This window comes from Cyprinodon tularosa, unplaced genomic scaffold (assembly GCF_016077235.1).
Source record: "Cyprinodon tularosa strain WSP-4 unplaced genomic scaffold, ASM1607723v1 ctg428, whole genome shotgun sequence".
NCBI lineage: Eukaryota > Metazoa > Chordata > Actinopteri > Cyprinodontiformes > Cyprinodontidae > Cyprinodon > Cyprinodon tularosa.
Window position 1 is genome coordinate 758,454 of NW_024039150.1, and position 24,653 is coordinate 783,106.

The window sequence follows — 24,653 nt, forward strand, 5'->3', positions numbered from 1 at the left end:
GGCCTGTTTTTAGTTTTTGGCCTCTGCGTGTTTGGCCCTCAGGTCAGAGCGGACACTCTGTGGAGTCCGATGAAGACACTTTGTGATTTTCTCTCTAATTAGTCATTTTATTTAATTAACCACTGCAGGGCATGTCGGAAATAGCAAACGTCTAGATCTGAGACGTCACTTCCGCCTCCTCCGTAGCTGAAGAAGATGGCGGCCGTCATGGAGAGAGTTGATGGATGTGTTGGATCTGCGGACCCGGACGCGGTGTCGCTGAGACAGTCCAGCTCCCCACAGGAGCAGCCGCACCAGAACAACCCCCTGCTGGGTCTGCCCATCGTGGCCATCGAGACCATCCTGAACTTCCTGTCCTACGATGAGATCAGCATGCTGCGCTCGGTAAGCACAGCTGCAGGGCCGAACCGGCCCTGACCCGGTCCGGTCCGGTCCGACAGCCGGGTTCTGATCTGCTGGGGCCTGTAGGACCAGTGGGTCAGAACCAGCAGGCTGGATGGTGGAACTTCCACCTCTTTCCTGTTTCAGACGTCAAACGGGAAGCGAAGCTCCTCTGTTGATGTCAGGACTATTATAAATATATCACAGGGTGGGCGCCTACCCCGCTGGGAACCGTTGCCATGGTTACAGTTCAATCAAACTCTGATGTTTGGCACCTGAGAAGGCTTTCCTTAAAATACTTTCTCTGTGGCCAAAACGATCTACTGTCTTCCTGATAAGGAGGTCTGCAGTATGTAGCCTCAGGGGCAGAGCTTACTCAGGTAGTCTGTAGCCACCGGGGCAGAGCTTACTCAGGTAGTCTGTAGCCACTGGGGCAGTCTGTAGCCACCAGGGCAGAGCGTACTGGGGCAGTCTGTAGCCACCGGGGCAGAGCTTACTGGGGCAGTCTGTAGCCACCAGGGCAGAGCGTACTGGGGCAGTCTGTAGCCACCGGGGCAGAGCTTACTGGGGCAGTCTGTAGCCACCGGGGCAGAGCTTACTGGGGCAGTCTGTAGCCACCAGGGCAGAGCGTACTGGGGCAGTCTGTAGCCACCGGGGCAGAGCGTACTGGGGCAGTCTGTAGCCACCGGGGCAGAGCGTACTGGGGCAGTCTGTAGCCACCGGGGCAGAGCTTACTGGGGCAGTCTGTAGCCACCAGGGCAGAGCGTACTGGGGCAGTCTGTAGCCACCGGGGCAGAGCGTACTGGGGCAGTCTGTAGCCACCGGGGCAGAGCTTACTGGGGCAGTCTGTAGCCACCAGGGCAGAGCGTACTGGGGCAGTCTGTAGCCACCAGGGCAGAGCGTACTGGGGCAGTCTGTAGCCACCAGGGCAGAGCGTACTGGGGCAGTCTGTAGCCACCAGGGCAGAGCTTACTCAGGTAGTCTGTAGCCACCAGGGCAGAGCTTACTCAGGTAGTCTGTAGCCACCAGGGCAGAGCTTATTCAGGTAGTCTGTAGCCACCAGGGCAGAGCTTACTGGGGCAGTCTGTAGCCACCGGGGCAGAGCTTACTGGGGTAGTCTGTAGCCACCGGGGCAGAGCGTACTGGGGCAGTCTGTAGCCACCGGGGCAGAGCTTACTGGGGCAGTCTGTAGCCACCGGGGCAGAGCTTACTGGGGCAGTCTGTAGCCACGGGGGCAGAGCTTACTGGGGCAGTCTGTAGCCACCAGGGCAGAGCTTACTGGGGCAGTCTGTAGCCACCAGGGCAGTGCTTACTGGGGCAGTCTGTAGCCACCAGGGCAGAGCGTACTGGGGCAGTCTGTAGCCACCGGGGCAGAGCGTACTGGGGCAGTCTGTAGCCATCGGGGCAGAGCTTACTGGGGCAGTCTGTAGCCACCAGGGCAGAGCGTACTGGGGCAGTCTGTAGCCACCAGGGCAGAGCGTACTGGGGCAGTCTGTAGCCACCAGGGCAGAGCGTACTGGGGCAGTCTGTAGCCACCAGGGCAGAGCGTACTGGGGCAGTCTGTAGCCACCAGGGCAGAGCTTACTGGGGCAGTCTGTAGCCACGGGGGCAGAGCTTACTGGGGCAGCCTGTAGCCACCAGGGCAGAGCTTACTGGGGCAGTCTGTAGCCACCAGGGCAGTGCTTACTGGGGCAGTCTGTAGCCATCAGGGCAGAGCGTACTGGGGCAGTCTGTAGCCACCGGGGCAGAGCGTACTGGGGCAGTCTGTAGCCACCGGGGCAGAGCTTACTGGGGCAGTCTGTAGCCACCAGGGCAGAGCGTACTGGGGCAGTCTGTAGCCACCGGGGCAGAGCGTACTGGGGCAGTCTGTAGCCACCAGGGCAGAGCGTACTGGGGCAGTCTGTAGCCACCAGGGCAGAGCGTACTGGGGCAGTCTGTAGCCACCAGGGCAGAGCGTACTGGGGCAGTCTGTAGCCACCAGGGCAGAGCGTACTGGGGCAGTCTGTAGCCACCAGGGCAGAGCGTACTGGGGCAGTCTGTAGCCACCAGGGCAGAGCTTACTCAGGTAGTCTGTAGCCACCAGGGCAGAGCTTACTCAGGTAGTCTGTAGCCACCAGGGCAGAGCTTACTGGGGCAGTCTGTAGCCACCAGGGCAGAGCTTACTGGGGCAGTCTGTAGCCACCGGGGCAGAGCTTACTGGGGCAGTCTGTAGCCAGTGGGGCAGAGTTTACTGGGGTAGTCTGTAGCCAGTGGGGCAGAGCTTACTTAGGTAGTCTGTAGCCACCGGGGCAGAGCGTACTGGGGCAGTCTGTAGCCACCGGGGCAGAGCGTACTGGGGCAGTCTGTAGCCACCGGGGCAGAGCTTACTGGGGCAGTCTGTAGCCACGGGGGCAGAGCTTACTGGGGCAGTCTGTAGCCACCAGGGCAGAGCTTACTGGGGCAGTCTGTAGCCACCAGGGCAGTGCTTACTGGGGCAGTCTGTAGCCACCAGGGCAGAGCTTACTGGGGCAGTCTGTAGCCACCAGGGCAGAGCTTACTCTGGCAGTCTGTAGCCACGGGGGCAGAGCTTACTCAGGTAGTCTATAGCCACCGGGGCAGAGCTTACTGGGGCAGTCTGTAGCCAGTGGGGCAGAGCTTACTGGGGTAGTCTGTAGCCAGTGGGGCAGAGCTTACTGGGGTAGTCTGTAGCCACCGGGGCAGAGCGTACTGGGGCAGTCTGTAGCCACCGGGGCAGAGCTTACTGGGGTAGTCTGTAGCCACCGGGGCAGAGCTTACTGGGGCAGTCTGTAGCCACCAGGGCAGAGCGTACTGGGGCAGTCTGTAGCCACCAGGGCAGAGCGTACTGGGGCAGTCTGTAGCCACCAGGGCAGAGCGTACTGGGGCAGTCTGTAGCCACCAGGGCAGAGCTTACTGGGGCAGTCTGTAGCCACGGGGGCAGAGCTTACTGGGGCAGTCTGTAGCCACCAGGGCAGTGCTTACTGGGGCAGTCTGTAGCCACCAGGGCAGAGCTTACTGGGGCAGTCTGTAGCCACGGGGGCAGAGCTTACTGGGGCAGTCTGTAGCCACCAGGGCAGTGCTTACTGGGGCAGTCTGTAGCCATCAGGGCAGAGCGTACTGGGGCAGTCTGTAGCCACCGGGGCAGAGCGTACTGGGGCAGTCTGTAGCCACCGGGGCAGAGCTTACTGGGGCAGTCTGTAGCCACCAGGGCAGAGCGTACTGGGGCAGTCTGTAGCCACCAGGGCAGAGCGTACTGGGGCAGTCTGTAGCCACCAGGGCAGAGCGTACTGGGGCAGTCTGTAGCCACCAGGGCAGAGCTTACTGGGGCAGTCTGTAGCCACCAGGGCAGAGCTTACTGGGGCAGTCTGTAGCCACCAGGGCAGAGCTTACTCAGGTAGTCTGTAGCCACCAGGGCAGAGCTTACTCAGGTAGTCTGTAGCCACCAGGGCAGAGCTTACTGGGGCAGTCTGTAGCCACCAGGGCAGAGCTTACTGGGGCAGTCTGTAGCCACCAGGGCAGAGCGTACTGGGGCAGTCTGTAGCCACCAGGGCAGAGCGTACTGGGGCAGTCTGTAGCCACCAGGGCAGAGCTTACTGGGGCAGTCTGTAGCCACGGGGGCAGAGCTTACTGGGGCAGCCTGTAGCCACCAGGGCAGAGCTTACTGGGGCAGTCTGTAGCCACCAGGGCAGTGCTTACTGGGGCAGTCTGTAGCCATCAGGGCAGAGCGTACTGGGGCAGTCTGTAGCCACCGGGGCAGAGCGTACTGGGGCAGTCTGTAGCCACCGGGGCAGAGCTTACTGGGGCAGTCTGTAGCCACCAGGGCAGAGCGTACTGGGGCAGTCTGTAGCCACCGGGGCAGAGCGTACTGGGGCAGTCTGTAGCCACCAGGGCAGAGCGTACTGGGGCAGTCTGTAGCCACCAGGGCAGAGCGTACTGGGGCAGTCTGTAGCCACCAGGGCAGAGCGTACTGGGGCAGTCTGTAGCCACCAGGGCAGAGCGTACTGGGGCAGTCTGTAGCCACCAGGGCAGAGCGTACTGGGGCAGTCTGTAGCCACCAGGGCAGAGCTTACTCAGGTAGTCTGTAGCCACCAGGGCAGAGCTTACTCAGGTAGTCTGTAGCCACCAGGGCAGAGCTTACTGGGGCAGTCTGTAGCCACCAGGGCAGAGCTTACTGGGGCAGTCTGTAGCCACCGGGGCAGAGCTTACTGGGGCAGTCTGTAGCCAGTGGGGCAGAGTTTACTGGGGTAGTCTGTAGCCAGTGGGGCAGAGCTTACTTAGGTAGTCTGTAGCCACCGGGGCAGAGCGTACTGGGGCAGTCTGTAGCCACCGGGGCAGAGCGTACTGGGGCAGTCTGTAGCCACCGGGGCAGAGCTTACTGGGGCAGTCTGTAGCCACGGGGGCAGAGCTTACTGGGGCAGTCTGTAGCCACCAGGGCAGAGCTTACTGGGGCAGTCTGTAGCCACCAGGGCAGTGCTTACTGGGGCAGTCTGTAGCCACCAGGGCAGAGCTTACTGGGGCAGTCTGTAGCCACCAGGGCAGAGCTTACTCTGGCAGTCTGTAGCCACGGGGGCAGAGCTTACTCAGGTAGTCTATAGCCACCGGGGCAGAGCTTACTGGGGCAGTCTGTAGCCAGTGGGGCAGAGCTTACTGGGGTAGTCTGTAGCCAGTGGGGCAGAGCTTACTGGGGTAGTCTGTAGCCACCGGGGCAGAGCGTACTGGGGCAGTCTGTAGCCACCGGGGCAGAGCTTACTGGGGTAGTCTGTAGCCACCGGGGCAGAGCTTACTGGGGCAGTCTGTAGCCACCAGGGCAGAGCGTACTGGGGCAGTCTGTAGCCACCAGGGCAGAGCGTACTGGGGCAGTCTGTAGCCACCAGGGCAGAGCGTACTGGGGCAGTCTGTAGCCACCAGGGCAGAGCTTACTGGGGCAGTCTGTAGCCACGGGGGCAGAGCTTACTGGGGCAGTCTGTAGCCACCAGGGCAGTGCTTACTGGGGCAGTCTGTAGCCACCAGGGCAGAGCTTACTGGGGCAGTCTGTAGCCACGGGGGCAGAGCTTACTGGGGCAGTCTGTAGCCACCAGGGCAGTGCTTACTGGGGCAGTCTGTAGCCATCAGGGCAGAGCGTACTGGGGCAGTCTGTAGCCACCGGGGCAGAGCGTACTGGGGCAGTCTGTAGCCACCGGGGCAGAGCTTACTGGGGCAGTCTGTAGCCACCAGGGCAGAGCGTACTGGGGCAGTCTGTAGCCACCAGGGCAGAGCGTACTGGGGCAGTCTGTAGCCACCAGGGCAGAGCGTACTGGGGCAGTCTGTAGCCACCAGGGCAGAGCTTACTGGGGCAGTCTGTAGCCACCAGGGCAGAGCTTACTGGGGCAGTCTGTAGCCACCAGGGCAGAGCTTACTCAGGTAGTCTGTAGCCACCAGGGCAGAGCTTACTCAGGTAGTCTGTAGCCACCAGGGCAGAGCTTACTGGGGCAGTCTGTAGCCACCAGGGCAGAGCTTACTGGGGCAGTCTGTAGCCACCAGGGCAGAGCTTACTGGGGCAGTCTGTAGCCACCAGGGCAGAGCTTACTGGGGCAGTCTGTAACCAGTGGGGCAGAGTTTACTGGGGTAGTCTGTAGCCAGTGGGGCAGAGCTTACTTAGGTAGTCTGTAGCCAGTGGGGCAGAGCTTACTTAGGTAGTCTGTAGCCAGTGGGGCAGAGCTTACTTAGGTAGTCTGTAGCCACCGGGGCAGAGCGTACTGGGGCAGTCTGTAGCCACCGGGGCAGAGCGTACTGGGGCAGTCTGTAGCCACCGGGGCAGAGCTTACTGGGGCAGTCTGTAGCCACGGGGGCAGAGCTTACTGGGGCAGTCTGTAGCCACCAGGGCAGAGCTTACTGGGGCAGTCTGTAGCCACCAGGGCAGTGCTTACTGGGGCAGTCTGTAGCCACCAGGGCAGAGCTTACTGGGGCAGTCTGTAGCCACCAGGGCAGAGCTTACTCTGGCAGTCTGTAGCCACGGGGGCAGAGCTTACTCAGGTAGTCTATAGCCACCGGGGCAGAGCTTACTGGGGCAGTCTGTAGCCAGTGGGGCAGAGCTTACTGGGGTAGTCTGTAGCCAGTGGGGCAGAGCTTACTGGGGTAGTCTGTAGCCACCGGGGCAGAGCGTACTGGGGCAGTCTGTAGCCACTGGGGCAGAGCTTACTGGGGCAGTCTGTAGCCACCGGGGCAGAGCGTACTGGGGCAGTCTGTAGCCACCGGGGCAGAGCTTACTGGGGCAGTCTGTAGCCACCGGGGCAGAGCGTACTGGGGCAGTCTGTAGCCACCGGGGCAGAGCGTGCTGGGGCAGTCTGTAGCCACCAGGGCAGAGCTTACTCTGGCAGTCTGTAGCCACGGGGGCAGAGCTTACTCAGGTAGTCTATAGCCACCAGGGCAGAGCTTACTCAGGTAGTCTGTAGCCACCAGGGCAGAGCTTACTGGGGCAGTCTGTAGCCACCAGGGCAGAGCTTACTGGGGCAGTCTGTAGCCACCAGGGCAGAGCTTACTGGGGCAGTCTGTAGCCACCAGGGCAGAGCTTACTGGGGCAGTCTGTAACCAGTGGGGCAGAGTTTACTGGGGTAGTCTGTAGCCAGTGGGGCAGAGCTTACTTAGGTAGTCTGTAGCCAGTGGGGCAGAGCTTACTTAGGTAGTCTGTAGCCAGTGGGGCAGAGCTTACTTAGGTAGTCTGTAGCCACCGGGGCAGAGCGTACTGGGGCAGTCTGTAGCCACCGGGGCAGAGCGTACTGGGGCAGTCTGTAGCCACCGGGGCAGAGCTTACTGGGGCAGTCTGTAGCCACGGGGGCAGAGCTTACTGGGGCAGTCTGTAGCCACCAGGGCAGAGCTTACTGGGGCAGTCTGTAGCCACCAGGGCAGTGCTTACTGGGGCAGTCTGTAGCCACCAGGGCAGAGCTTACTGGGGCAGTCTGTAGCCACCAGGGCAGAGCTTACTCTGGCAGTCTGTAGCCACGGGGGCAGAGCTTACTCAGGTAGTCTATAGCCACCGGGGCAGAGCTTACTGGGGCAGTCTGTAGCCAGTGGGGCAGAGCTTACTGGGGTAGTCTGTAGCCAGTGGGGCAGAGCTTACTGGGGTAGTCTGTAGCCACCGGGGCAGAGCGTACTGGGGCAGTCTGTAGCCACTGGGGCAGAGCTTACTGGGGCAGTCTGTAGCCACCGGGGCAGAGCGTACTGGGGCAGTCTGTAGCCACCGGGGCAGAGCTTACTGGGGCAGTCTGTAGCCACCGGGGCAGAGCGTACTGGGGCAGTCTGTAGCCACCGGGGCAGAGCGTGCTGGGGCAGTCTGTAGCCACCAGGGCAGAGCTTACTCTGGCAGTCTGTAGCCACGGGGGCAGAGCTTACTCAGGTAGTCTATAGCCACCGGGGCAGAGCTTACTGGGGCAGTCTGTAGCCAGTGGGGCAGAGCTTACTGGGGTAGTCTGTAGCCAGTGGGGCAGAGCTTACTGGGGTAGTCTGTAGCCACCGGGGCAGAGCGTACTGGGGCAGTCTGTAGCCACCGGGGCAGAGCGTACTGGGGCAGTCTGTAGCCACCGGGGCAGAGCGTACTGGGGCAGTCTGTAGCCACCGGGGCAGAGCGTACTGGGGCAGTCTGTAGCCACCGGGGCAGAGCTTACTGGGGCAGTCTGTAGTCACCGGGGCAGAGCGTACTGGGGCAGTCTGTAGCCACCGGGGCAGAGCGTGCTGGGGCAGTCTGTAGCCACCAGACCAGAGCTTACTCGGGCAGTCTGCAGCCACCGGGGCAGAGCTTCCTTAGGCAGTCTGCAGCCACCGGGGCAGAGCTTACTCAGGCAATATGTAGCCACCAGAGCAGAGCTTCCTTAGGCAGTCTGCAGCCACCAGAGCAGAGCTTACTCAGGCAGTCTGCAGCCACCAGGGCAGAGCTTACTCAGGCAATATGTAGCCACCGGGGCAGAGCTTACTCAGGCAGTCTGTAACCACCAGGGCAGAGCTTATTTAAAATCAATTCTAAAACCAACATGGCGCCAGTGTAGAGAACTGGTTTAATGTGTCTGATGTTTTCTGGTCCCCATTAGAAGACGAGTCGCTGCGTTTTAGACTAACTGCAGACGGGAGAGAGATCATTTGCTGATGCCTAGAAAAGGGGCTTTGCAGTAGTCCAGATGGCTAGAGATAAACAAGTCTAAAACCTGTTCAAAGAGGTTAAAAGATAAAAGACGTTGATGATTTTAAAACGTGATTTATTAGTTTGTCCAGGTTATAATCGCTGAATGGCGACACCAAGGCTGGTTACTTTGGAAGGTACAAAATCCTTCAAAGGTCCCGAGTCAGAGATGGCTCTGCTAGACACCATCACCTCAGTCTTCCTCTCATTTGGTTTCAGAAACTCTTAATAATGAAGCCTTGACGTCACCCAGACAGTCAGTAGGGGTGTCAGATGGCAGTGGTTGTTTTTAGCAGTTGGCAAAAAAATTAGAAAATCATCTGCATAGAAATGGTAGGCTATACCATATTTAGTGAAGGTCTCTTTGAGAGGGGAGGAGGTATAGAGCAAACTATAAAGTCGAGCACTACAATCAGCCCTGCTTAACCTGCTCCATCAGCTGGACATCCTGATGAACCTGCACATCCAGATGTTGCACAGAGGTCCTTTTGGATCAGATCATGAGTGAGGAAAAGCAGATGTGTTTTAATGTCTGTGTGCCTGGTTCTGAATATGAAAGGAAAGTTTCTCTGTGAGTTTTCCAGTGATCTGCTGCTGCAGACGTGAACAGACACTCCCTACGGGAAAACGATCAGATGTACAGGTGCTGGTCATAAAATTAGAATATCATGAAAAAGTAGATTGATTTCAGTAATTCCATTTAAAAAGTGAAACTTGTATATTATATTCATACATTACATACAAACTCATATATTTCAGATGTTTATTTTGTTTAATTTTGATGATTACAAATGACAACAAATGAAAATCTCAAATTCATCATATCAGAAAATTAGAATATTGTGAAAAGGTTCAAAATTGATGGCCCCTGGTGCCACACTCTAATCAGCTAATTAACTCAAACCACCTGCAAAAGCCTTTAAATGGTCTTTCAGTCTAGTTCTATAGGCTACACAATCATGGGGAAGACTGCTGACTTGACAGTTGTCCAAAAGACGACCATCGACACCTTGCACAAGGAGGGCAAGACACAAAAGGTCATCGCTAAAGAGGCTGGCTGTTCACAGAGCTCAGTGTCCAAGCACATTAATAGAGAGGCGAAGGGAAGGAAAAGATGTGGTCGAAAAAAGTGTACAAGCAAGAGAGATAACCGCACCCTGGAGAGGATTGTGAAACAAAACCCATTCAAAAATGTGGGGGAGATTCACAAAGAGTGGACTGCAGCTGGAGTGAGTGCTTCAAGAACCACCACACACAGACGTATGAAAGACATGGGTTTCTGCTGTCGCATTCCTTGTGTCAAGCCACTCTTGAACCACAGACAGCGTCAGAAGCATCTTGCCTGGGCTAAAGAGAAACAGGACTGGACTGCTGGTGAGTGGTCCAAAGTCATGTTCTCTGATGAAAGTAAATTTTGCATTTCCTTTGGAAATCAAGGTCCCAGAGTCTGGAGGAAAAGAAGAGAGGCACTTCATCCACGTTGCTTGAAGTCCAGTGTAAAGTTTCCACAGTCAGTGATGGTTTGGGGTGCCATGTCATCTGCTGGTGTTGGTCCATTGTGTTTTCTGAGGTCCAGGGTCAACGCAGCCACATACCAGGAAGTTTTAGAGCACTTCATGCTTCCTGCAGCTGACCAACTTTTTGGAGATGCAGATTTCATTTTCCAACAGGACTTGGCACCTGCACACAGTGCCAAAGCTACCAGTACCTGGTTGAAGGACCATGGTATCCCTGTTCTTAATTGGCCAGCAAACTCTCCTGACCTTAACCCCATAGAAAATCTATGGGGTATTGTGAAGAAGAAGATGCAATACACCAGACCCAACAATTCAGAAGAGCTAAAAGCCACTATTAGAGCAACCTGGGCTATCATAACACCTGAGCAGTGCCACAGACTGATCGACTCCATGCCACGCCGCATTGCTGCAGTAATACAGGTCAAAGGAGGCCCAACTAAATACTGAGTGCTGTACATGCTCATACTTTTCATGTTCATACTTTTCAGTTGGCCAACATTTCTATAAATCCTTTGTTTTTATTGGTCTTCAGTAATATTCTAATTTTCTGATATGATGAATTTGAGATTTTCATTTGTTGTCATTTGTAATCATCAAAATTAAACAAAATAAACATCTGAAATATATGAGTTTGTATGTAATCTATGAATATAATATACAAGTTTCACTTTTTAAATGGAATTACTGAAATCAATCTACTTTTTCATGATATTCTAATTTTATGACCAGCACCTGTACATCCCGTAGATGTTAAACTCGACTGTTTGATCTGTCTCCTTCAGGTTTGCAAACGCATGGACATGATCTGCCAGCGTGTTCTAAACCAGGGCTTCCTGAAGGTGGAGAGGTACCACAGCCTGTGCCAGAGACAGGTCAAAGCTCAGCTGCCCAGGTTAGTCCCACTGGAAAAAATCCAAATCTAGAGAAGTCTTTTTTCTTTTTTTCTTAAAATAAGTGCATTTGTTCTTGGATTGAGGAGGTAAAAAAGACATTTTGCCAAAGGAACAAGACAGCTTACATTTAAAATAAAAGACAATTACATTGCCTTATTTCAAGTGCATTTTATCTAATTATCTTATTTTAAAGGGGTCATAGGATGATTCTATAGGGTATTTGGTCCTTAAGGTCTCTTAATGTGTAACATTGGTTGGGCTGAAAATGGTATATTTGCTGTTCTATGAGCCCTAATGCAAGCCTAGTCAAAAACCCTAGAATGACATTACAGGTTTTCTTCATTTTATGGTATGATCATGAATATTTAGATGAGCTGTGCGCTGATTGGTTGGTTTACAACGAGCGAAGCTGCTGAGCAAAGACGCCTCATAGCAATAAGCACTCACTCACTGAAACATCCAATACCTAAAAAATGTCCGGGGAGATTTTCAAATTCGTCCGGGATTTTGGTCGACTACAGTGGAGCAGAACTGAGCCGTGAGCTCCGGGTCTGGTCCGGGAACTCCGACGGACGGTGGGGAGGAGCCAGCGGAGGATGGAGCGACCGAACCCGACCCGGTGAGGGCAGCCGCTGCCCTGTGCTTTGCCCCGCCTGACTTACATGCATCAGTGAGCTGTTCCCACTGCCACTAAAAGCCCGTTGTTGTCTGGTTTAAACAGGTTTTTCGGGCAGTGCAAAGCGGTAGTAGTGGGTTCATCCGCTGCTATAGCGCACTCAGTTGTAAAACCCAAGAAAATGTTTTGGGAAAATAATCCCATCAGGTTCTGACCCATCCTTACGGGTCTGGTACCAACGTTGCCTTCAATGCCTCTAGGTACTATGGCTGAACCATTTTTCCAAAAATCTATATTGTGATTTTATTGTGATTTTCTTCCCCTTGACACTAAGAACAAATATGTAGATGTTTCAATTGAGGCTTTCAGTTTTTTCTTGTTGCAGGACTTTACTGTAAACTTTATGTGAAAATGTTCCTACTTTCCGCATCAGTGTCTTCTGTGTTCTGCAAAGCTATTTTAAGTAGATTACTAAACAGATTACTAGATTACTAAATGCTGCAGGGAGAAATGTACCTAATTCATTTTACTCCTGTTAAATGGAATGTGACTATAAATGAGTGCCTCTGCAATTTGAAAATTGCATTTTGCTAAATATATTATATATTGAATTGAATTGCCCTACTAGGTACCCGGGAGGAAGGAGCTTACGAGCAATGGAGCAGCTGGACCTTATATTAAACATCAGAGTTTATGGTTTTCTGTTCCTAGTTAGAAGATTTTTGTGGAGCTGCAACTAATTATTTCACTCATTGACTGATCGATCAATAATCAGACAGCTAAAAGTTCCTTAAAGAAGACTTTTGACTAAATCTAACCAGTTCAAACTAAAGCTTTTTCTCTGGAGGGGCTGCATAGGGCAGATTGATCAACAATTTTGTTTATATCTTATCTTGCAAAATGTTTATGATTGCTGCTCTAAGTGGGTCTCTGTCAGCAATAATTGATTAGTCATGATTAATCTGAATAACTGTTTCAGCCCTAGGTTTTTGTTTAAAGTAATTATTATGGTTGACCCAAAGGTACCCCGGCCATGTTAACCTGCCATCAAACGCAGACATCTGGTAAAAACTGTCCCACCTTCTATTCTTATAACAACATCCCTCCATTACTGAGAAAAGACCCTCCTGCTGCTATAATTGGTTCGGTTGCATAAGAGGCTCATATTTAACTCTGTTATGTTCGGGTTTAAACAGCCCATCATGATGTGAGACTAGAGACACTTCCGATCCGATACCGATATTGTTTTTGGACTTCCGATCCGATACCGATACTGGCCGATGCCAGCCTATCCGAGCATGTATTTAAGTTTAAGTTTTTAGTATTTAGCCTTAGTTGTAAGACTCATGTTGAAAAGGGTTTTAGTACTCTTGATAACATCTAGCCAGCTGAATTAGGTGAGATTGAATAAAACACAATGCTTGGTAACAACAAACTTACCTGTTTATTAACAGATAAACACAAACTGGACAAAATTATGAATAGCAATCTAATATTGCACAGTGAACAGTAAAACCGTAAACAGTTAAAGGTGCTATACTACTGTAAGTTTTAATAAAAATGCAAAACAGACAAGAGTGAAAAATAGTCTATTAACTTAGAATCAGGACTCTACTCTTGAAAAAAGACACTGCTTTAAAAAAATCTGTGCAAATAATAGTTACACAAAAATGCCTTATACTCCCCAACGTCCTCCACACCTAGTCTCCATCTACACATCGTGCAGGATAAAATAATCCCACACGGCTGACATTTTCCCCGCTATCTTCCAATTCACCTGTTTTAATGGTTAGGCCGGGAGACAGACCCAAAAAGACCTGTGTGTTTTGAAGGTGTTCTGGAAAATACGGACCGGATTCTGGGAACACTGGCGCAAAATAGTGGATTGTTTCAATCGGTGAAACTGGAAAATACGGACCGGTTTTTTTAAAAACTGGATCGGCAGTCTGGATCAGCATTTTTACATGCTTTGCCGATACGCATTTATTTGCCAATATCGGCGTCCGATCCAATACATGGATCGGATCGGGACAAGCCTATGTGAGACGCAGCTCATCACCCTGGAAAAGCTTTCAATACCTTCAGTGTTTAAGAAACAGTCAGTGGCAGTTCTAGACTAAATGTTCCAGGGGGGCAGTGTATTTTCATGGGGGCTCAGAAAAGCATGAAGCAAAAAAAAAAAAAACGGGCAAGGGATTCAAATACATTAAAGGAGATGCATGAATTGAAATTTCAATTCAATTAGGTTTTATAAAAATGTTCCTACTGAAAATATTTATTTTTTGCTTGAAAATGTTTATTTGGATTATTGTTCAAATAAAAATAAAAATCCTTAGCATAGCAAAAAAGCAACTCAATATTTGGTATATTAGGTCAATATACATTTATCATTTAGGAATTATACATATTTTTAGCTAAAGTAAATTACAGTTTTCTATAAAATCAGAATTAGTACTCAAGAAAAACTGATATATTCAGCTGTAAAAATTAGAGTGTTTTTTAAATTTGTTTTGAAAAAAAAACATTTAGTGGAAGAAAACTGGGATCCTGTCTAAATACCGCTGAAGTTATCACCTGTCTTTAAATAATTCTAATTTTTGTTTTTTAAAGAAAAAAAAATGAAATCGATCCAAAGGAGCCATTAGAAAACTTCTCTGTTCCAGCATACATCATCCTTTGGATTTCTTTTAGTATTATGTCTTTAGTACAGGGGCCAAGACATGATCTACAGGGCATTGGCCCCGTTGGCTCCTGTCTAGAACCGCCCATGGAAACAGTTCATGAGGTCAACAGCCTGTTTTCTCTTTATCTGATCTTCCTCTTTCCTTAGCAGGGTGTGGTTTAAGGAGGTATAATTAGAAAAGCTTTTAAGTGAAACAAAACCAAAAGTTTGCAGAAGTTCAGTAGTCAGAATGCAGAGCATATGGAAAGTTTTCCCAGAGCTGCACCCCGCCCACATTTCCTCATGTTTCAGATGAAGTTCATCTGGTTATTCTAAATTCTACACTAGATATGCGGTTATGATGATGAGGTTTGGAGGTGGTTGCCGATCTTTTAGAGGTAGGTCACTTTAGAAATCGCCCTTTGGCAGCATTTCCAGCCTCCCTGCCTTCCTACTCTGATATATGGGGAAGGATAACTGTCAATAAAAAGATGTGTGAATTTGTGAATGTACGTCAATAAATTTTAATTTGTCAGCTGCAAAAGTTTCATCTGTGAAAATAAAAGTTTAGAAGTTATTAATCCAAACGACAAAGTTTCAACAACTTTAAATTGAAAGCTTGTATGAAACTACAGCCCTGATGAAGCTGTGACCCTCCTCACCAGCTGGTGGCGCTAATGCAGATTAGAAAAAGAGTGAGAATATGAAAACAAAGCTGTCGAGGGGTGGAACGGCTTTTATCTGGGTTCATTTCTGAATCAAACTCCCACAATTTGAGTTATTATGAGGATTTTTTTTTGGTTTTTGCTTGTAAATTTGTGATTTCTTAAATGTATTCACATGTTTGACTTTCATTTAAAAATTCAGCTCTATGTAGGTTTTAACTGATGGATATGTTTCCTCCTACTGATGCCGCCAGCTTAGCTCACCCATCAGTGTTTCAGACTTTTTACAGAACAACTGGCGCACTATCAGCTCCACAGAGAGACGGGCTTGTCTCCGTTCTTCTAATGTAAAACGGCACAGCTGATAAGGACTCCTGGGTCATGTGTTTTTAGAAAGTTCTGGGTTTTTCCGGTTTCTAGTTGTTTCCGTTTTGCAGACCCTTCAGAGATGCCATTCATATTCAAATTGTTGGGTCATCAGACCAGAGACTCTGGTCACTCGTGCTCTGTGTCCCCCAGAGGCCTTTTGGGTGAACTCCATGCGCACCGCCATGGGCCTTTTATGCATTTATCACTCAGAAGAAGAAAAAAAAATCAGGTTTATTTGACTGGGTTGCATCTCTGGGCCTACACACTGATGCAGACTTTTCCTGACCTTTGACTCTCGAGGGTAGTCTATCAAAAACAGCCAGATGTGTCCCGTTTATGGCGTTCTGTTTTCCTCATGTGTTCAGGCGGGAGTCGGAGAGGAGAAACCACTCGCTGGCCCGTCATGCTGACATCCTGGCTGCTGTGGAGACGCGCCTCTCTCTGCTTAACATGACCTTCATGAAGTATGTGGACTCCAACCTGTGCTGCTTCATACCTGGAAAGGTCAGCTGATCACACACTCGCCCAAGGTTTTCCTCCGTTACCAAGGATATCCATTTGGCTCCACCCGACCTGTTTCTAGCTTCTGGATAACTTAGAATGGAATTTGGAAGATTAAAAAAAAAAGTTAATCTGAACAAAATGTATTTGGAAAATGACATCTGAAAAAAAAAACATTTTTGGAAAAAGAAAACGAGAAAAAAAAATCTAATCTAAAAAAAAGGAAAATACAGTGCACTTCTGTATACTCATAAATTACTTAAAACCATTACGTTTTGAAAGGTGTTAAATGGGGAACATTTTTCCATGGATACATTTCTAATCACTTTTTGGGGGAAATGTAGACATGAAGCCTGTAAGATAGTAACAGTTCATCCATCCCTCCATCGGCTCGTGAGGGACGCTCCTCCAGCTGTCAAATGGCGAGAGGCGGGATCCACCCTGGACAGGTCGCCAGTCCATCGCAGGGCAACACAGAGACAAACAGGACAAACAACCAATTCACATACACACCTAAGGAGTATTTAGAGATGGCAATTAACCTAACAGTCATGTTTTTGGACTGTGGGAGGAAGCCGGAGTACCCGGAGAGAACCCACACATGCACAGGGAGACCATGCAAACTCCATGCAGAAAGACCCCGGGCCGGAGGAGATCAGCAGTAGATTCTCCATAAAAAGTTGAATGTTAGTGTGGCGTTGATGTTTGAGCGGGCGCCTATCTCCAGCTGCACCCGGGTGTGCAGCTCACTGCTCCTTAAATGGGAAGGGGTTAAGTGCAGAGAGTGAATTTCTTTGCTTCTACTTCAATTTAACAATTCAATGAAAACAAAATTGGGAAAAAAACGAAAACTTTGAATTGCCTTATTTCGAATAAAAACTTTTATTAAAAGTTACAGCCTAATGAACCAATGGAGCAGCGCCCAGATTACAGCAGCTAATCTGTTAGGTTGGTTATCTCTACAGACGACCGTCTGGATGGTTATCTCTACAGTTGACCGTCTGGATGGTTATCTCTACAGACGACCGTCTGGATGGTTATCTCTACAGATGACCGCCTGGATGGTTATCTCTACGGATGACCGTCTGGATGGTTATCTCTACGGACTACCGTCTGGATGGTTATCTCTACAGACTACCGTCTGGATGGTTATCTCTACGGACTACCGTCTGGATGGTTATCTCTACAGACTACTGTCTGGATGGTTATCTCTACAGACTACCGTCTGGATGGTTATCTCTACAGACTACCGTCTGGATGGTTATCTCTACAGACTACCGTCTGGATGGTTATCTCTACAGACTACCGTCTGGATGGTTATCTCTACGGACTACTGTCTGGATGGTTATCTCTACAGACTACTGTCTGGATGGTTATCTCTACAGACTACCGTCTGGATGGTTATCTCTACAGTTGACCGTCTGGATGGTTATCTCTACGGACTACCGTCTGGATGGTTATCTCTACGGACTACCGTCTGGATGGTTATCTCTACAGACTACCGTCTGGATGGTTATCTCTACAGACTACCGTCTGGATGGTTATCTCTACAGTTGACCGTCCGGATGGTTATCTCTACAGACGACCGTCCGGATGGTTATCTCTACAGACTACCGTCTGGATGGTTATCTCTACAGTTGACCGTCTAGATGGTTATCTCTACAGTTGACCGTCTAGATGGTTATCTCTACAGACTACCGTCTGGATGGTTATCTCTACAGTTGACCGTCTAGATGGTTATCTCTACAGACGACCGTCTGGATGGTTATCTCTACAGACGACCGTCTGGATGGTTATCTCTACAGTTGACCGTCTGGGTGTTTATCTCTACAGACTACCGTCTGGATGGTTATCTCTACAGACTACCGTCTGGATGGTTATCTCTACAGACTACCGTCTGGATGGTTATCTCTACAGACTACCGTCTGGATGGTTATCTCTACAGACGACCGTCTGGATGGTTATCTCTACGGATGACCGTCTGGATGGTTATCTCTACGGATGACCGTCTGGATGGTTATGTCTACGGATGACCGTCTGGATGGTTATCTCTACAGTTGACCGTCTGGATGGTTATCTCTACAGATGACCGTCTGGATGGTTATCTCTACAGATGACCGTCTGGATGGTTATCTCTACAGATGACCGTCTGGATGGTTATCTCTACAGACTACCGTCTTGATGGTTATCTCTACAGACGACCGTCTTGATGGTTATCTCTACAGACGACCGTCTTGATGGTTATCTCTACAGACGACCGTCTTGATGGTTATCTCTACAGACGACCGTCTTGATGGTTATCTCTACAGACGACCGTCTTGATGGTGATCTCTGCAGATGACGGTCTAGTTGGTTATCTCTACAGACTACCGTCTGGATGGTTATCTCTACAGACGACCGTCTTGATGGTTATCTCTGCAGATGACCGTCTAGTTGGTTATCTCTACAGACGACCGTCTAGTTGGTTATCTCTACAGACGACCGTCTTGATGGTTATCTCTACAGACTACCGTCTGGATGGTTATCTCTACAGACTTCCGTCTTGATGGTTATCTCTACAGACTACCGTCTGGATGGTTATCTCTACAGACTTCCGTCTGGATGGTTATCTCTACAGACGACCGTCTGGATGGTTATCTGTAGAGTAGAAGAACACCATTGAAAGTCTGCTACGAAGCAGAGTTTACTGGAATGTAACCAGACTGGTCTGTTTCCGTCCTCCGCCCCTGTGATCATGCGACTGTGGGACATCTGATATTAAAGGGCGGATGTTTGCTGTCTGCAGCTGGAAATGTGAAAAATGTCAGGAATGAAATGAAATCTTTAAGAAGTTGTTTTTTATTCAATGTGCTGCTTTGAAAATGTTAAACCTTTATGCCTCCCACCACCTGAAATCAGGGACTTTCTGTCTCGGCAGTGGATCAGTGATGAGATTTCACCAGAACTTCTGGAGGAAAACTGCTTGTTGTGAGTTTATGGTTGGTAGCCATGGTGATGCTGCTAGTTTCCAATGAAAGCCTCCTCTGTGATGCTGTAAACCTGAGGCCTATGCTCCCTCATTAAGGCAGAACTCAGCCAGCGCATGGAGCGCAGCTGTCAAGGCTCAGGGCATCCAGGGAAGGAGCGCCAAAAACAATCTGCAAAGATAGCATGAAACATTGCTTTGGTTCTGCTCCAGTTAAATCTGCAAAAATCTGGAAGAAAACATGTTTTGCCAAGGTGTTGGAAAATAATAATAATAAGGATGAATTTTAAAAATAGTGGACTTTACATGCAAGTATTGCAAAGTGTTTGGACCCGTTTCTCTCATAGACATGGGCTTAGCTTTCCCTGACTCAATGGATTTTCTTTCAGAGCTCCTCTGATTCACAGGTTTTTCACAGGTTCTCTAAGCTTCGCTAAACTCTACGAGTTTTTATCTTTTTTGGCCGCTTCTTGTGTAAGGATTTCTTTGGATCCGGGCTGGGGTTCATCGTGCATCGTGTAGTGTACAGGAGGTAACGAGGAGCGATCAGCCTCTGATGACCACATCTCCATTACGAATCGTTAGGTCAGGAGAAAATCAAACCTTTGAAATTCAGTTGGCATTGGTGAGATTTACCTGAACCTCGCTCACTGCACATGATCAAACAAGGACCAGATTAATAACCTGTAGAACTGAAATAACGTTCGACACGTTATCACTGAGGCTGATGTTTATGAATTTTCTTTTTTTCCAGCTTTCCTCCCTCTATACTTCTGTAAGTGAACCAACGGGAACGCTGTTGCTATCGTTAAAGCAGAGCATTTCTATTGGTCCACACACAGAATGAAGTTTGTTCAGTTCAGTCTCACAAAAAACGTTTTTGAAAGAAAATCAAACATTTAAAAAAATACGTAGTAAAATTTTGCAAAGACACAAAGGCGTTATTTTTGGATTGAAATGTGTTTTAAAGTTCCACTTTTAAAAAGTTGCATAATATTGAAACACGTTTTTCTCTCCAGATTTGAACCCTGGCTGGCCTCGGCACAGTGGTTCTGGAGGTTGCTTCCTGTTAAACAGGAGCTTTCCTCTCCACTGTTACTGCGTGCATGTCCCCACATCTGCTGCAAGCTGAGGTCTGGATCACAATTAGCTGCTTTTCCTTAGAAAACTATTTTCTCCAAACATGTTATAAACCGGATTCTTGGAAATAAACGAAATTAACTGAGAAATAAAAGCGTTTTTTTAGTTGGTCCGTCTTGCTATTAAAAATCAAACCCTGTTGACCCGACCCATCATGTGTCCTAGGTGCTAACAGCTAATCAGGCTAAATTAGCGCGGGACCTGTGAGGGGACCCAGAGGGAGAAAAGACGGCCCTTTTCTGATGGTTCGGTTCCTTTCTTTTAGGCAGAGAGTCCATTTAGTGGCGTGAAAACGCTTCCTGTAGAATCTGGAAGAAGCTGCTGCCCGTCATTCAGAACTTCTGCAGAACCCCTGCAGGCAGAGCTGTGTCAGCAGGAACGTCCTGATCGGACTTGCAGCGATCAGAGAGGCTTCAGGTTACCGTCTGCTCTGTATTCCCTTTAGGTGATCGATGAGATTTACCGCGTGCTGCGCTACGTGAACTCCACCAGAGCCCCCCAGCGAGCCCATGAGGTCCTGCAGGAGCTGAGGGACATCTCCTCCATGGCCATGGAGTACTTTGATGAGAAGATCGTTCCTATCCTAAAGAAGAAGCTTCCAGGGACTGATCTGTCTGGACGTCTCATTGGATCTGCACCAGGTCGGTTTAAAACCCAAAAAAAGATGTTTGACATGGAAGCCGTCTGGCTTCAGGCATCACTCTCCAGACATTGACAAAGCAGTTCCTATAAAAATATTCATATTTTTTGTGTAGCTGCATTATAAATGTAACCATCTAGAAGTAGTTGCATCATTTCAAAGCCAGTGATTGGGTCAGAACAGTTACAAGAAAACCGACATGAACTCACGTTATTGGCTGTCTCCCTAAAATAAAGCATTACAGCGGTGAGTCCGTCTGATGAGGAGCCAGGCAGAAAAACTGGACCGTCCAGTAAAACGCAGGCTGGGGGAGGGGCCTGTTCCCCTCTGCCGGTCTGTCCTTCAGTCTCACAGCTTTCTGCTGGTCCAACATCTTCTGCCTGCAGCAGTTGGAGGGAAGCAGCTCGGTTTGAAGGAAGGAAACCAGCCAGAGATCACAGCAGACTCTTGGCTTAGGATGGCCTAGTCAAAGTCCAAACCTAAGTTCATGTTCAGAGCCCCTGATTGAGCAGAAATGTTCTGCCTGGAGGTGGTTGAAGCTGGAGGAGACGTTTCTCCAGGTTCTGCTGCTCTGATCCGCTTCAATTTCTGAAATGTTCTGGTTAGTGATGAACAAAGTTTGAGGGGGTGTAAATATTTTGACGTCCGCCTGCCCCTCAGTACTGTGGACCAAGGATCCAGGGCTTTTAGTGGGCATGAAATGGTTCTGATCGTCCGTCCTGTCTCCCCAGTGGCTGGACCCTCCACGTCGTTGACCACCATGTCGCTGCTGGCTAAGAACACCCCCTCCCGCTCAGAGATGACCAAGGTGCAGCAGCAGGTGAAGGTGAACGGCGCGTCGATGACGGTGCTGCGGCGGGAGATGACGGAAATCCGGGTGAAGCAGCTGGAGCAGCAGAAGCAGCTTCAGGACCAGGAGCAGAAGCTGCTGGAGCAGAGCCAGGTGATCGGCGAGCAGAACGCCCGCCTCGCCGAGCTGGAGCACAAGCTGAGGGAACTCATGGACAGCAGCGCCGCCGCCATGGGCGAGCCCAGCTCCTCCACTACCTCTGCCTCCGCCCCGTCCTCCTCCTCCTCCCCCGCTGCTGGCACGCCGGCGGGCGGCGCGGCCCCGCAGGCGGAGGGCGGCTCCTCGCTGAAGCGCAGCAGAAAGAGCTCCGACCTCCCCCGACAGTCCAAGCGGCTGCGCAGCAGGAAATGACTCTTCCTCACCATGTAGATGTAGTCGTCAGTTTTCCACACTCCGTATCCATCCGCCTCCTCCTCCCGCCCTTCACCTCGTGTCACAGACACCTCCTGTGGCGTTTGGACTTTTGACCTCTTCTGATACTTCCTGACCTACACAGCTGCAGCCCCGAGGCCGCGGGCCTGGACTTTGGACTGCAGGGTTGACGTCAGGACGTCCCTCAGAGGACCGTTGGAACTGGCTGCTGCTCAGCGTGGACAGTTGAAGGCTGACATCAGAGAACATTCATGGAGGTCAAGGTCTCCGTCTGGGAGGTTCATCCCTGTTGAATGCAGACATCCAGACGGTCTTTGATTTTAAGATGAAGTCTTTATTTTTGTTGTTGAGCCTGGAGACTGAGCTGGACGCCAAGAAGCTCCTTCTGCCCTTTGACCTTTAACCTCTGTATAGTTCATGGCTCGGTTGCTTTGGAGACGCATTTTCTCCAGGATTGTTGAAGGTAAAGAAAACGTTTTAAACAGGAAAAAGTAAACTTCAAAGTGAAGAAATGATTTCTAATTTCTAAGTTCAGTCGATATTTTTTTTTTTCATTTTCTTTTTTTTCCCTTTTTTTTTTACATTATTTTGAAATCTCTATCCAGATTTCAAGCTCCACGCTTTTGCATAAAAAAAATCTCAAAAAAACGTTTCTTCATTTTAGAAGTTTCTCAAACTTCCGTTAAATTAATTTGTTTTCATTTTCTGGCTTTTAATTCAAATGTTCTTTGCATTCAATAATATTGGAACATTTCTCTCTATAGTTTCTATAGTTACCAGCATTAAAAACATTGTTATGTTAGTTCAACCCAGATCAATCTGGCATAAAGAGAGAGAACAGAGCTGCCCCACCCCCGCGTGTTGCTGCACACAGACCATCAGCTGGCTGCAGGCCGCTATTGTCGGCTTGTTAAGATGCTATTAAACAAGCAGCTACTCTCTGGAAGGACTGAGACAAACATGGCAGATTTTTTTTTTGCAGCTGCAGCAGTGGGAATAGATGGTGCTTCTCACCGTCCACACCAGATTTTCTACATTTCAGGTCATGTTAGACATTTTTCCATGTTTCTGTGGATGTTGTGGAACTGTGGAGGTTATGGTGGCGAGCTGTACCACCTTTCAGATAGCCCCCCCCACCCCCACCGGATTCAAGCCTGCAACATACTGCGCCTGGAGGTATATGGAGAGAAATTGTTTCTAATAATTGCAACAACAAAAAAGATTTTTTTTAGGTTACATTCATTTCTGGTTTTCTTATATTTTTTCCACATTTTATTTTGACTGATTTATTTATTGATTGTTTTTTTTTTGGATGGGAAAGATGATGGACTTCGATCCTCTCCAAGAATCTGAAAAATAGAATAAAATCTGAAAAACAAAACAATAAAATAACAAAGTAAACTTTTGAATACACATAAATAAATCACAAAAGCTATTTTAGAATGAAAAGTTTTCCTAGGTTTGATTTATTACATGTATTTTTGTTGATAATTCTGCAACAAATTTCTCTCCATAGCTCTGAGTGGATGGCTGTAAATCTGAAAGGTGTGGGGAAGGTTTCTCTATTTTGAGCCTCGGCATCAAAGTGTCATTAAAAAGAATTTCTCTTTCTTTCCCTAAAACCTGTGGTTCCTCTTCAGTAAAATACGGCCTAGTTAAAGGAGAGCCGGTGCCGCCTGCTGCCGGTCAGGTTATTAACTCACCGTTTTTAAAACTGAGCAGCACCTCCTGGCCTCGGCTCAGTGACAGGAAGCTCTGATTGGTCTGCAGAGAAGCTCTCAGCTCCTCCAGGACTCTTATCTCGCTTGTTTGGCTTCTTAACATTCATTTGTGTGGTTGGGATGAGCAGAACCACTCATGGCATGACTCTCTGGAAATGCACTTGTGTGTATTATAGTAACACTGGGCTGTAATCTAGTGGCTTAATGAGAGCAATTGTACTGTAATCTCCATGTACTTTAAGATGTAGATTGTTGATTATTTCATGTTTGGAAAACAAAGAATATTCTTTAAAGTTGGCAAGTTTGAGTCCAACTATGAAGTTTTGTTGCACATATTACTGTTTCCATGTTTAAACCAAACCTATTAAATATCAGCAGCTGTGAAGCTCAGGTTTGTCTGTTTTGAGTGTGATTTTTTAGTCAGATGTAATCTTTATAAAGGAGTCATAACCTGGTATTTAGGGGGGGGCACTGGCCACGGCAGGGCCACCCTATGACTATTGCTAATGTTAATTCAGCTTATTGTGTTTAAATTCCCCTTTAATGCTTTTTATTTAAGCATTAATTGAATGCAATTCAAGTCAGTTCATTTCTATAGCGCCAATTCACATCATGGTAGCTTTAGAGACAATTCAACCAGATCATCCAGTCAGATTGGTTCAAAGTTTTCTAACGAAAAACAGTTGATTGCATTGACTCTTAGGCAATCCCTCACACTAAGCGTACTTCTAGCGACAGTGGAGAGGAAAAACTCATTTTTACCAGGAAGATCCTCCAAAACCAGGCTCAGTGTGAGCGGCCATCTGCTGAAGCATATTGGGGTTCAAGGAGACAGAAGCAGAGATACGAAAGGCAACTGTCAACCAGCTCCATAGGCGGCCCTGTCCAGGAAACGCACAGCCAGGCAGACGAGCTCCGAGCCAGCTCCCATATCAGAGGATGAAGAGAGCACATCCAGTTAGTCACAGTCAGAGAAACAGGACTACACTGAAAAACAGGCCGATCTCCAACATCCATAAACAAAGGTGTTGATGGCAGCAGCACAGCTGATATTTCTCTGCAGGATGGAGTCACAGCCAAACAGGAACAGACCAGATGAAGCTACTATGAGAAAAAGCAGAGAGAGCAGAACGTTAGAGATTGAACTAACAGAATCTGCAGAGTGGGAGAATAGAGATAGAATGACGAAATAGGGGCCCCTATGTCCTCCAGCAG

The 24,653-nt window shown here is 49.2% G+C and overlaps 1 protein-coding gene across 1 annotated transcript; it reads left to right on the top strand.

Annotated features, from left to right (window-relative positions):
* Positions 1-148: 148 nt before the first annotated feature.
* fbxo28 (F-box protein 28) lies at positions 149-23,828 on the top strand. The gene is made up of 5 exons (XM_038299403.1): positions 149-384; positions 10,827-10,936; positions 15,615-15,753; positions 20,301-20,496; positions 21,227-23,828. The coding sequence occupies exons 1-5, from the start codon at positions 196-198 to the stop codon at positions 21,694-21,696; spliced, it is 1,104 nt and encodes a 367-aa protein (XP_038155331.1). The 5' UTR covers positions 149-195; the 3' UTR covers positions 21,697-23,828.
* The last annotated feature ends 825 nt before the right edge of the window (positions 23,829-24,653 follow it).

Coding starts and splice junctions, on each gene's coding strand:
- fbxo28 (XM_038299403.1), top strand. CDS start 196: ATGGCGGCCGTCATGGAGAGAGTTGATGGATGTGTTGGATCTGCGGAC. Junction 385..10,826: donor AGATCAGCATGCTGCGCTCG/GTAAGCACAGCT, acceptor TGTCTCCTTCAG/GTTTGCAAACGCATGGACAT. Junction 10,937..15,614: donor GTCAAAGCTCAGCTGCCCAG/GTTAGTCCCACT, acceptor TCATGTGTTCAG/GCGGGAGTCGGAGAGGAGAA.